This window comes from Cibotium barometz, chromosome 47 (assembly GCF_041138505.1).
Source record: "Cibotium barometz isolate CiBa-2024 chromosome 47, ASM4113850v1, whole genome shotgun sequence".
Taxonomy (NCBI): Eukaryota; Viridiplantae; Streptophyta; class Polypodiopsida; order Cyatheales; family Cibotiaceae; genus Cibotium; species Cibotium barometz.
In genome coordinates, this window is record NC_141092.1 from 16,417,232 (window position 1) to 16,430,206 (window position 12,975).

The window sequence follows — 12,975 nt, forward strand, 5'->3', positions numbered from 1 at the left end:
GAGTAGAATGTGGATCTAGAAGCCTATATTGAGTTAAAATTCCAATAAAGCCATGATCTTGTTTTATGCTTATTTTGTGTTTGGCTCAATCGTAATTATCTTACTTAAATATCGAAGTTAACCATGTGCTATGAATTACCCTGACCTTGCAAAAATTTAAGTTGGTATCAAAGCCCCTAGGGCTATTCTTATCCAATGCTTACCATCCACCAACCTCTTCAACATGATCAACTCTTCACATTTGATTTCTCAGCCCCCATAATCACATTGTTTGTGATCCCATTCTCTCTCTTTGCCTCACTACTATATTCTAGGCTTCAGTCAAAATCCAAGTTTTTGGATTGTCCAAACGACTCAACCATATCCACATGTCTCTTCTTAGTTTGGTTGTGTAAGCTCCATAAATATTCAGAAGCCAAAACTAATATCCCCTTTTCCCTACCTCAACCACCATAATTTTGCCTAAGGGAGCCTTTAGAACCCAAGTGGAATCTCACTCCCAATAGAAGATATCCCTTCTGCATTTTCACAACCACTGTTGAATCAATCATTTTCCATCCATTTTAGGTTAATCCTTGACTTCCACTTGTTTGATAGACTACACATAGAAGTGTGACTTCTTCATTGATACTTCTATGCCCATAGAAGTATCACTTCTATGCTAGTATGACCACATCACACTTCTACATCTATGTCTATAGAAGTCCTACTTTTGCAGAATTCTAGAATTTGTAATCTCTCGACTTGGGAATTGTTTAGGCCAAAATACTTCTTCATCCATATAAGTAATTTGGCTTCTATAGCTGGTGCCCCCACTTGAGGAGGAGGAAAGATTGAGAGACTGGAAATTTGATCGACAGCTTCCAGGTTACTCTCCTTTCTCTGGAAATTCTTCTAGATGTTCCGGCGCCTTTCTTTGTCCTTGCCAGATTACACAGTTTTGCTTTCCTGGACTAGATATTGGGCTTTGTAGACGATCTGATCAATTGATTTTCTGCCATGAGGAGATCATATGCTTCGATTTTTCAGGAGGTCTCTTACCTTTCAGTCCAAGATCGATCTGACCTTGGAGATCTTTCCTTTCAACAGTTGGAGGCGTTTTCCCACTGTTTCTGATATCTGAGTATTAGTTGTCCCAGCTTGGGGCAAAACTATGAATGTACTATACTTTCCTTATAAGTGGTTTCACCAAAAAAATGTGTGTGTGTGTGTGTGTGTGTGTGTGAGAGAGAGAGAGAGAGAGAGAGAGATTAATTTTGATCCCATAGCCAAGCGAGCAGACCACACATGATCTATATGACTGCAGAGCTAAGTCCAATGAACGGGACATGGGGGAGGAGAGAGAGAGAGAGAGAGAGAGAGAGAGAGAGAGAGAGAGAGAGCTTCGGAACCCTTCACACAATCAGATGTAATTCATCATCAACAAGATTTATGTCCAAGAACAATCAGTCAATCGGTTCCGTAAACAGTAGACCAACATCCTTATTCAGATGAGGCCGTATTGAGATTCTTGTACACTAAGAGGTATTCTGAAGGGTACGATGGATGGGGGCATAGACATTGTACAGAGCAGCCACTCCACGAGTTCAAAGAGTGTTAGAAGCATATCCAGAGCGCTTGGTTATATTACAACTCATCCTTATCTGTGTGGCCGGAAGAGCTCAGAGGGACTGTAGCATGCTTATGGACAAACTGCACCAACTTCTTTGCTGTCCACTTTTTGGGAGCCAGAATCTGTAATGCGTGAAACCACATAATTGATAAGACTTTGAAGCAAGGTTAACCATTCACGTATCAACCCAAGAAAGCAATAAACTTCCAAACCACATAGACAATTAGGACTTACAGGATTGGTTTTGTTGTTGGCTGGATAGAACAGAAAAGAAGGATAATCCTCCACCTATAGATGATAATCAGATATTGGTGACTTTTTATATAGAAAAGACTTCTGGATGAAGCATCTGATTACCCTACAATTAACTGACCTGTAAAAGGGGGTGCTCGTTTGCCGCAGCATCAATCTTGGCAATGACTAGCGAAGGAACATCCTTGAAGTGCTTTCCAAGTGCATCAAAGGCCTTATTTGCAGCATTACACTTTGCACACCAATCGGTGTACACCTGATGCAGACAAACAGTAGTTAGTTACTATATATCCAATGAGTTGAAGGACGATCTCCACCCACTTTGTCAACCTTGCAAGCAGTTTGGACTGGGCAGAGGCCAAGTTACATCAAAGGTTTTGTTTGCTGAGATTGTAGCATTCAATAACGAAAGGGATGTTTTGGTCATTGGAAATGTCAATGAAGGCATAAGAAAAACACAAAGACACCTCCACACAAAGACACCTCCCAACTATCAAGTGTGTCAAGAAGATAGTGATGGACAATGAAGGCATGGTATGCCAAAACCTAACAGGGTTATAAAGCCATCTCAGGATCTTGTCCCATGACGGATGTGAGGGGATCGGAACTCATGGATCACCATAAGATAAAAAATGGTGGTCTGTCCCAGAGGAAGAGTGTGCCTGGGTGTGGTATTTGCTTGAAGGGTAAGATAAAAAATGGTCCTCTATGCTGAACACTGAGAGAGAGAGAGAGAGAGAGAGAGATTGTATTATCATCTTTGGGGGCTGAATATTGCCTAGGAGACCTAATCATGCACAGTGCATGTTTAAGTAAGAAAAAGAAAAGGTACTTTGAAGATGTCATGTCCCTGTGAGTACTTCATGGCAATGTAACACTTTCTTAGTAAAAGCAGCAATGGCAATGATCTCCTTTTGAGAGAGAGAGAGAGAGAGAGAGAGAGAGAGAGAGAGAGAGATACCTCCAAAAACACATCTTTCGAATCATCAAAGACAATGGACTCAAAACTTTTCCCTACAACAATTTGAATGCCATCTTTCCTCTGCAGACAGAAAAAATAACTTCAAAAACTTAATAATATGCTTAAAAATGTGTGTTCTTAGCATATCTAGCTTCGCACCTCTGTAGGGATAGGCTGAGACTTATGATATGGTTGGAGCGCTCCTGTCACCAGTTGATTACAAAACTCCTGCAACCCAAAAAAAAAAAAACTCGATTTTATAATGCTATCAACTCCCTTACACAACCCTTTTACTCATGTACCTACCTAAAGAAACAATAATTCCCCTCCCAATATTTTAAAAACTGTATCAGCAGGTGTACCTTGAGAGCCTCTAATGTAAGGCTTGACTCAAGAAGATATTTGGATCCTTTCCCACAATCAAAAGCTGTAACCTGCCAATTCAAGCCCCAAAATGTAGAGGTTCACTTCCAAAATTAGAGACAAAGTTCACACCCCATAGGCATGTAGGTAAAGCCGACTAATTTAGCTTTACACATTACTGTAGGAACAGTGCTTACAACAGGCTCATCTGGCTCAACTCCATATAACATAAGGGTGGGTCTAGAGAGCTCCTCATCAGCCGTGTCAACCAAGAGAAAAAGGATCTGCAAACATCTAATGGACTGGATTAGCCCCACACCATGCATCCCGTAGTGAGGTCATCGGTGCATGTGCTTGGTGCTTGCAAAAAAAAAAGGGATAATTGTGAGTCGGACCAACCTGTCCCTTGTAATATTTTGCCACATCCTGAAACACAGGCAGCACATTTCCTGAGCTCTCAGCATCTGCAAACAGTGTAACCTGCTTGACAATAAGATACACACAAATATTTATCTTAATAAATACATTAGAAAAAGGCATATATAGTTACATCAAGCATTGTGAGTCCCACCCTCCCAACTCATCTCTCTCTCTCTCTCATATCCCGACCAGCCTAGGTTAGGGTAACCCAAGTTGAGGGCTAGAGTTAACCCAAGATTAGGATTAAGGCTTAGAAGTGTGTGGGGACTCCTCTGCCTAGCACAGACCAGGTGGGACTACAAGCGATTGACGAGACGCAAGAAACGTCAGTTCCTGATCCGGAATGAGGAGGAGCTAAGGAGTTTACTCTTTAGCTGTGACTCCAAGGACTTCTGGAAAAGGTTCCTTCGCCTCAAGTCCCACTCTCCGCTCACAGATCCCGGGTTTGGTCTGCCTACGCCTCCGCACTCTATGACATCCCTGACCAGCCCACCATGGACCCACCCCAGGACTCCAGACCCATATCTTCTGACCTGTTTTCCGTCGCCAACATTAGGTACGTTGTCTCTCGGTTAAAGAACGGGAGAGCTAAGGACCATGATGGGTTACAAGCGGAGTTCGTAACCCATGGGATTGATGCCTTAGCCCCGACCCTCTCCCGCCTCTTTAACGAGTCAGTCTGTACGGGCCTCCCATCCACATGGCTCACTAATACTATAGTACCCATACACAAGTCGGGGGACCCCATGGACGCAGCAAACTACAGGACCATTATGATTGGCCACGTCATGGCCAAGATTTTTGCATCCGTTCTAGAGATCCAGATCAATGAGCAGGCAGAAGAGATAGGACTTAGAGCACGGGGACAGGCAGGATTCCGCAGGGACTACTGCACACTGGATCACATTTTTACTCTCAGGGCCATGGTGGAGGAGGCGAGATCACGGAGCCAGCGTCTCTACTGCTGCTTCGTAGACTTCAAGAGAGCATTTGATACTATTCCCAGACACCGTCTCTTGCACCGGATCCGGCAGTTGGGATACAGCACGCAGATTCAGTGGGCTATAGTAGCACTATATGAGCATGTCACAGGCAGAGTCAGTACCAGGACCGGGCTCTCCGATGAGATCCATAGCACGATAGGGGTGAAACAAGGCTGTCCTCTTTCACCTACACTATTCGGGTTATACATCAACGAGCTAGAGACTTTCATGCAGACCTTGGGGGGGGAGGGATCATTGTTGGCAGGAGCTCTTATTCCGTTTCTTCTTTATGCCGATGACGTGGTCTTGATCTCGTCCACTACACAGGGACTTGAGATGCACCTGGACGCTCTTCATAGGTTCTGCCAGGAGAGGGAGTTGAATGTGAACCTTGGGAAGACCAAGGTAATGATCTTCAACACCTCTTATTCAGCATTCCAGAGACATGACGGATTCGTGTTTGGAGGAGAGCAAGTGGAGCTGGTCAGATGTTACACGTACCTAGGGGTGGTCTTCACAGGGCCTTCCTTCACTATGATACTAGCGGCTCGAGACAGGATGCGGAGAGGATATGCTTCACTGGCGCATCTCGAGAGACAGTGTCATTAGTCTCATTTCCAGCACCCGGACACGAAGTCCCTCTTGTTCGACACATTAGTGCGACCTGCCATCATGTATGGGAGTCCTTTCTGGGCCTGCGACCTCGGATTGGACGATTGGAGAGCGATCGAGAGGATACAAGTTCTACTGTTTTCCAGGCTCATCAGAGCCAAGCCTTCGGTACCCCACCACATTCTACTGGCAGAGTTTGGAGCCTCACCATTGGTCCTCGATGCAGCCTTCCAGACTATCATATACCTCCAGCAGATCCTCAGATTTGGAGACACAGTAGAGGGTCGCACCCAGCTTCCATGGCTTGCTTTGACTTCATCTCCCAGGCTCTGGCAGATGCAGGTACTCAGAGATGCTGGTTCCATAGACTCCGTACATGGTTTCACTCGCTTGGCCTAGACCTAGACAGGCTTCCGCCATTCAGATACAGTCTCGGCGCTCCTCACTTATACTTATCACGACACCAGATCAATCAGGTCATTCGTGCGGACCTGCTCCAGCTCTACACATTCCGTACATGGATCCTCCCCACACCTTTGCCTGTGAAGATGGCTACATACCGCAGTCATTTTCTCAGGATCTCGGACGAGGGTTTCATTGAGCCTCCATAGTACACGGCGATACATCTCTCGCATGCATTCAGGATCTCTCTTGGAGAGTGTCACCAATTGGCTGACCATTTGGTCCATCTCCAGATTTGTGTCTCCTTCACTTGAGGCCACGCCGGTGTCTCATGTGAAGAGGCCAATATTTTTGCTTGACATGGACGGGAGCCAGACTGGTGCCACCCGTGTATGACTTGGACTGTGTTCTATCCATGGGATTGTCACGCCATGGAAGAGCCAGTATTCGTGCCGTGTCTTGCCTATGGGACTGTCACTCCATAGGAAGGCTCATGCCTGGAACTGTGTTTTACCTATGGGACTGTCACTCCATAGGAAGACCAGGATTTATGTTTTATGTCGTGCCATTTTTGTGCCCGATAGATATTTTGTACTTGTTCCATGAACGGGAGATATGTCCATGATACTATTTGCACATGCACTCATGTTTTGCATGTTTGAAACTATTTTCGCATGACTTGTATTTTTGTGTTTGCCTGTTTGACGTGTCACTTACTAAGCGGGGACGCCTGCCAGTGAATCGTGAAGTTTGCTCTGTCTTCTGACGAGTTTTGTTGCATGTGAACAGGTGGTAAGTGTATTGCACTTCTTGGTGTAATAGTTTTAATTCTAACCTTTTGCTTTATAAGGTTGTAAGTTCACATTCACTTAAAAGTGGGCACCCACATATGGGCCAAGGTGGGGAGCCACACTTAACCTTTTGTGTGTGTGTGGGGGTGGGTGCATGGTCACCTACCCACACCACCATGAAGCTAGCCGCCCCCATGCAAACGTGGGGAGCCGGCCATCTGTGGTCGTTTATCTCCCCCTCCAACATCTTCAAAAGATGGCGACCACCCTTCGTGAAAGGACAGCCGGCGATCATCTCTTCAGCAGGCGGCCATCTCCTCAGGCTGCGCTTCTGTCTTCACAGGCGGCTGCACATCAGAACTGTTGCGCCTCCTCCTCTCAGGCTGCCCTTTTCCTCTTCTCAGGCGGCTGCAGTACAGGTTGCTGCGCTGCCTACTCTGCAGGCGGCTATGTGTCCATCACCAGTAGGCTGCGCCGCCTCTTGCAGGCGGCTGTGTGCTCACCTCCAGCGGGCGACTGTTCTCTCCAGCATACAAGTTGCGCTGCTCCTCTGCAGGCGACTGGCTGCCCACTCCAGCAGGCTGCGCTGCTTACTCTACAGGCGGCTGTGCGCCTATTCTCCAGCCAACTGCGCTTCTGCACCTCTGCAGGCGACTGGCTGCCATCTCCAGCAGGCTGCGCATGCTCCATCTCCACCAGGCGACTGTCCACTCTGCATAGCAGCTGCTCCATCTCCTGCAGCCAGGCGGTTGTCTCCTCTCCTCTACAGGTTGTTACACCTCCTATCCATAGACGGCTACCGGTGGCTTTGCACCTTCTTCAGGTGGCTACACCTTCAACACAAGCAGCTCCTCCTCCTTCCCTTCGACAGGCTGCTGCATCTTGGTATCCACCACTAGTAGCTGCACACAGACACCTCGGGTATTGGTCTTCCATCTGCAAGCTACAAGTAAGTAAATTCAGATTTAAGTAAAGAACTTTATTGTAAATCTGATAAGGGATTCTCTCTACGGCTAACACCCGTTCGGTGCCGGGTAGTCCAAGCTTTTGGAGAACCACGGTCCAAAGGTGCCAAGATCGGGAGAGCCAGGCGTTAGTACGGGAGCGCCTGTTTGTGCGTGGTCCTGGAACACCAGTGGGGCGCTCTCCGCGGAGTCCAGTGAACGCACAGGACCGTAGAGACTGGACCACTCAAGTGGTCGCTCTCCTTCGAACATCTACTTCAAGCCTTTTTGTTTGGTACTGTATTCATTTGTACATGGACATCATCTGGTTCATTGAACCCATGGAGCATTGTATTTGTTAAATACTCTCAATAATATATCATATATTGAGGGGGGGGGGGGTCGGCCCGTTCCGGCCCTAGTGCTGGTGCCCTAGTGCTGGTGTCCATCTATTTCATTTCAATTTTCAATTGTTATTAAGTTGTCCATTTCAAATTGTGATATTAAGTTGTGCTATTACGCGTGTGGGTGTCCAACGGAGTCTATTCCCACTTGACGGGATTGGTTTCATTGGTACCAGAGCACGGTTGTTTCCCTCTTTCCAGTGGGGAAACGAACCTGTGTATTGGACACCCCGCTTCTAGCACACTTAACACAATGGACAGCCAAGGCAACCCTTTGGAAGTGCCTAATTCGAGGGGCCCATCAAGTGCCTCGCATGGTTCTGATGCTCTACGAGGAAGGCACAAACCCCTTGAGAGGGTAAATTATAGTGATTCAAAGGGACAACTGTCTCGAGGAAAGACAGTCATGCAAGAAGAAGAGCCTGATGCAATGAGGGCTGAAATGGAGAATATGAGAAAGCTTTTGCAGGCACAAGAGCAAGAGCTGAAATTTTTGCATGAAGATCCCCATGTGCAATGTGCCATTGAAGCAAGGAAAACCGATGCAATGGTAGATGTGACTTTTGAGTCCATGGCACGGAAAGTGGGCAAGAAGCCAAGAGAGTTGGCACTTTCTTACCTCCTCCGCAAAGGTGACATCAAAGAGGGGGAGACGGAGAGCTGAAATTCAGAAATCCACCTCGCTTGAAGCATGGAGATCCCGCATCTCAAAGATTGAGGTCTTTTATGCAAAAGGAAGAGGTGATAGTCACCTCTCGTCACGCATCTTCTCCACAAGACACAAAGCCTGACAGGTATATGTATGCTAGTGCTCATGGAGGGCATGATGGTCACATGCATTCAAGACATGTATCCCATGGTAGGGGTGACAGGTCTGCCACTAGAAGAGCTTTGCCTTCTGAGTTGTCTCATGGAGAGACATTGCCTTATGCAGGAAAGTCACATGCATCCGATTCTCAAGTTCGTGGAGCACATGCCACCGTGCTTCATGAAACTTCCATGATGGCCCATGGAGCCCATGCAGATAGGGCTGCCCCGTTGGATAAGGGGAAAAGAAAAAGAGAGGACCATGAGCCTCATGCCAGAAAGCTCAAGGAATTTAAAGCAGGTGACAAGTCTGTTAAGTTTGATGTTTTTCATGGAGAGCATGATGCTTCCAAAGTGTTAGCATTTGTGGCACAGTTTGACATTGCTTTTAGCGATGAGGACTTCACTGAGAAGTCTAAAGTACGCCATGCTAGCATGTTTTTGAAAGGGACCGCTGCTCATTGGTGGATCACTGAAAAGATCACCAAAGACCCCATTTGCACCTGGAAGGAATTTAAGGACAGATTCTATGCTCAGTTTTTGCCACCAAATGCGGAGCAAACTCTCACCCAAACCTTGGATAGACTTGAGCAAAGAGATAATGAAAGCGTGCATCAACAATATGTCAACAAGTTTTGGAAAGTGTTGCTTGAGGTAACTCCCTTTATGCAAATCACTGAGGATGAAAGAAAGAGGAAGTTTCGCTCTGGATTGCAACCAGCTTATCGTTCGGGCATTGAATTGCACCCGAAACATACTTTGCAATAGCTCACAGCTTCTGCTCTTGCTACAGAGCAATTGGTGCTCAAAATTAAGCAGGATCAAGGCGGTTCAAAGGGGAAAGACAAGGCTGTCCCAAATCTGCAAAAAGGTGGATAGCCACCTAAAAAGAACTTCCAGGAGACCCACAAGGAAAATACCTCATCAAAAGATCAGGGCCCAAAGAAGAACAAATTCGGCCTGACCCCGGAGCAAAGAGAGCAATATGCCAAGGAGGAAAAATGTTTTTCTTGTGGTAGCAAAGAGCACATGTTTCGACAATGCCCTGACCGCAAACCTAAGCATGAAGACAAGCAGACCAAGGCTAATGTACATGCGGTTCCCGATGTGCAGGGAAACACAAATCATGATGCAAAAGAGCGGATGGTATGCAAGGCTTGGGGTCAAATCAAGGATCAGCCCGCCTTATTCATGTTTGATGACTGTGCAACCGATAACTTCATCTCTATACAAACGGCAGCTGCTTTGGGTATTGAGGTTGAGAACATGGGACCTCAGATTGAAGCCGAAGCTGCTTTTGTTGGTAAAGAGATGCAGGTTACCCCATTGATAGGGAAGTTGCGCATACATATCCAAGGCTGCCTTGATAATGAACATTTCTTAGTTGCACCATTAAATGGATGTGATGTATTATTGAACAAGCCATGGCATCATAGGCTTGAGCCCCGCAAAGAGTACAAGACCAACATGATTTCTTTTATGCATAGAGGCCGCATGCATTTCATTGATGCTGGCAAAGAAGGGGATTCCATCCCACTTGTATCTCACATCCAAATTAATAAAGAAATGAAAAAGAGTCTTTCTGTGTACTTGGTTTTTGTTCGTGATAGCATTGTACCAAGTCATCAAAATGTGGATGCTATGACTAATGATAGGCTGAATTTTCTTCATGCATTCAACGACTGTTTTGCTGATGCACTGCTAGGTGAATTACCTCCCCAAAGGCCCGAAGATCATCGCATAGATCTTGTGCCAGCTAGTTCTCCACCTAACAAACCCGTATACCGTGTGTGCTGCACAACAAGAAGAGATCATGAAGCAGGTAAATGAGCTTTTAGGAAGTTCCTCACCTTACTGCTCTCCTGTGCTTCTTGTTCAAAAGAAGGACGGCTCATTCTGCATGTGTGTGGACTATAGAGCTTTAAACAAGCTTACCATCAAGAACAGATTCCCGATTCCGCGTATTGATGACATTTTGGATAAGCTTGATGGTTCGGCTTGTTTCAGCCGACTTGATTTGAAGAGTGGTTATCACCAAATACGAGTGGTGCCACAAGATGTCCATAAAACTGCATTCAGGACAGCCTTTGGATTATATGAATTTTTGGTGATGCCCTTTGGTCTCACCAATGCTCCTGCCACGTTTAATCGTATGATGGATAGAATATTCCGACCCCATCGCAAATTTACAAGAGTATTCTTTGATGATATCTTGGTTTTCTCCAGGAACACAGAACTCATTTGGTCACAGTGTTCGAAGAGTTGTGGAAGCATAAACTTTTCATTAATGCCAAGAAAAGTGAGTTCTTCCTTTCAGAGATACATTATCTGGGTCACATTGTATCCAAAGATGGCGTAACAATGGATCCTGCAAAGATAGAGACCATTCGGAATTGGCCAGAATTGCAAAACGTACATCAAGTACGTAGTTTTCTGGGATTATGTTCATATTATAGGCGTTTCATAAGGCATTTTACTATGATAGCCACCCCTCTACATGATCTCACAAAGAAGAAAACCACTTTCAAATGGACTTCAAAAGAACAGGATGCTTTCTTGCAGCTCAAGCATGCTATCATATGTGGACCCGTATTGATTGTTCCTGACTTACAAAGATCATTCGTAGTAGAATGTGATGCTTGTGGCGATTGTATAGGAGCTGTCCTAAATCAAGAAGGGCATGCAGTTGCATACGAGAGCCGTCGTTTGCATGATGCTGAGCTTCATATGGATATCTATGAGAAAGAGCTCTTGGCTGTAATTCATGTCTTAAAGATATGGAAACATTATCTTCTTGGAGCTGAATTTGTAGTCAAGACAGATCATCAAAGCTTGAGATACTTTCTATCTCAAACAAAGCTTTCAAGGAAGCAGATGAGAATGGCAAACTTTCTTTCCATGTTTCATTTTTAGATTGTGCATACTCCGGGAAAGAAAAATTTGGTAGCAGATGCATTGTCCGGGAGGCCATATGTGGCTACAGTTACAGTGACCTCTCATAGGAGATTTATCTGCTATGCAAGATTTAATGCTGATTTTTGCCATATATGGATTGATTTGATGGCTGGTCATTCACATGCCTCTTATGTGATTAAAGAGGATTATCTTATGAAGAATAACTGCTTATGTGTGGTGAAGGATATGCGTCCAAAGGTTATGGACGAATGTCACGCTCCACCTTATGTTGGTCATAGAGGAATTATTTGCCCATTGATGCAAAGTGGGTAAACGAGGATTATTTTGTTGATTACCCACAGCTGTTGCAGGCATATCTTGAGGCTTTTTAGTTGAGGACAACTCTTTAGAAGCCCGGGGGGATGTCACCAATTGGCCGACCATTTGGTCCATCTCCAGATTTGTGTCTCGTTCACTTGAGGCCAGGCCCGTGTCTCATGTGAAGAGGCCAGTATTTCTACTTGACATGGACGGGAGCCACCCGTGTGTTAGCAGGATGGTATCATATGGACGGGAGCCAGACTGGTGCCACCCGTGTATGACCTGGACTGTGTTCTATCCATGGGATTGTCACGCCATGGAAGAGCCAGTATTCGTGCCGTGTCTTGCCTATGGGACTGCCACTCCATAGGAAGGCTCGTGCCTGGAACTGTGTTTTACCTATGGGACTGTCACTCCATAGGAAGACCAGGATTTATGTTTTATGTCGTGCCATTTTTGTGCCCGACAAATATTTTGTACTTGTTCCATGAACGGGAGATATGTCCATGATACTATTTGCACATGCACTCATGTTTTTGCATGTTTGAAACTGTTTTCGCATGACTTGTATTTTTGTGTTTGCCTATTTGACGTGTCACTTACTGAGCGGGGAAGCCTGCCAGTGAGTCGTGAAGTTTGCTCTGTCTTCTGACGAGTTTTGTTGCATGTGAACAGGTGGTAAGTGTATTGCACTTGTTGGTGTAATAGTTTTAATTCTACCCTTTTGCTTTATAAGGTTGTAAGTTCACATTCACTTAAAAGTGAGCACCCACATATGGGCCAAGGTGGGGAGCCACACTTAACCTTTTGTGTGTGTGGGGGTGGGTCACCTACCCACACCACCATGAAGCTGGCCGCCCCCATGCAAACGTGGGGAGCCGGCCAGCTGTGGCCGTTTATCTCCCCCTCCAACATCTTCAAAAGATGGCGACCACCCTTCGTGAAAGGACGGCTGGCGATCATCTCTTCAGCAGGCGGCCATCTCCTCAGGCTACGCTTCTATCTTCACAGGCGGCTGCACATCAAAACTGTTGCGCCTCCTCCTCTCAGGCTGCCCTTTTCCTCTTCTCAGGCGGCTGCACTACAGGTTGCTACGCTGCCTACTCTGTAGGCGGCTATGTGTCCATCACAAGTAGGCTGCGCCGCCTCTTGCAGCGGCTGTGTGCTCACCTCCAGCGGGCGACTGTTCTCTCCAGCATACAGGCTGC

At 46.0% G+C, this 12,975-nt stretch overlaps 1 protein-coding gene across 1 annotated transcript in view; it reads right to left on the bottom strand.

Annotated features, from left to right (window-relative positions):
- Positions 1-1,383: 1,383 nt before the first annotated feature.
- The window catches only part of LOC147611418 (protein disulfide isomerase-like 1-5), a 42,006-nt gene continuing 30,414 nt past the window's right edge, over positions 1,384-12,975 (bottom strand). The window contains exons 5-12 of the mRNA XM_086784514.1: positions 3,588-3,668; positions 3,386-3,472; positions 3,188-3,259; positions 2,985-3,053; positions 2,826-2,906; positions 1,986-2,120; positions 1,847-1,900; positions 1,384-1,734 (exon numbers count right to left, since the gene is read on the bottom strand). Coding sequence (XP_086640640.1) covers positions 1,627-1,734; positions 1,847-1,900; positions 1,986-2,120; positions 2,826-2,906; positions 2,985-3,053; positions 3,188-3,259; positions 3,386-3,472; positions 3,588-3,668 — 687 coding nt within the window. The 3' untranslated portion in view covers positions 1,384-1,626. The remainder of the gene's footprint in view (positions 1,735-1,846; positions 1,901-1,985; positions 2,121-2,825; positions 2,907-2,984; positions 3,054-3,187; positions 3,260-3,385; positions 3,473-3,587; positions 3,669-12,975) is intronic.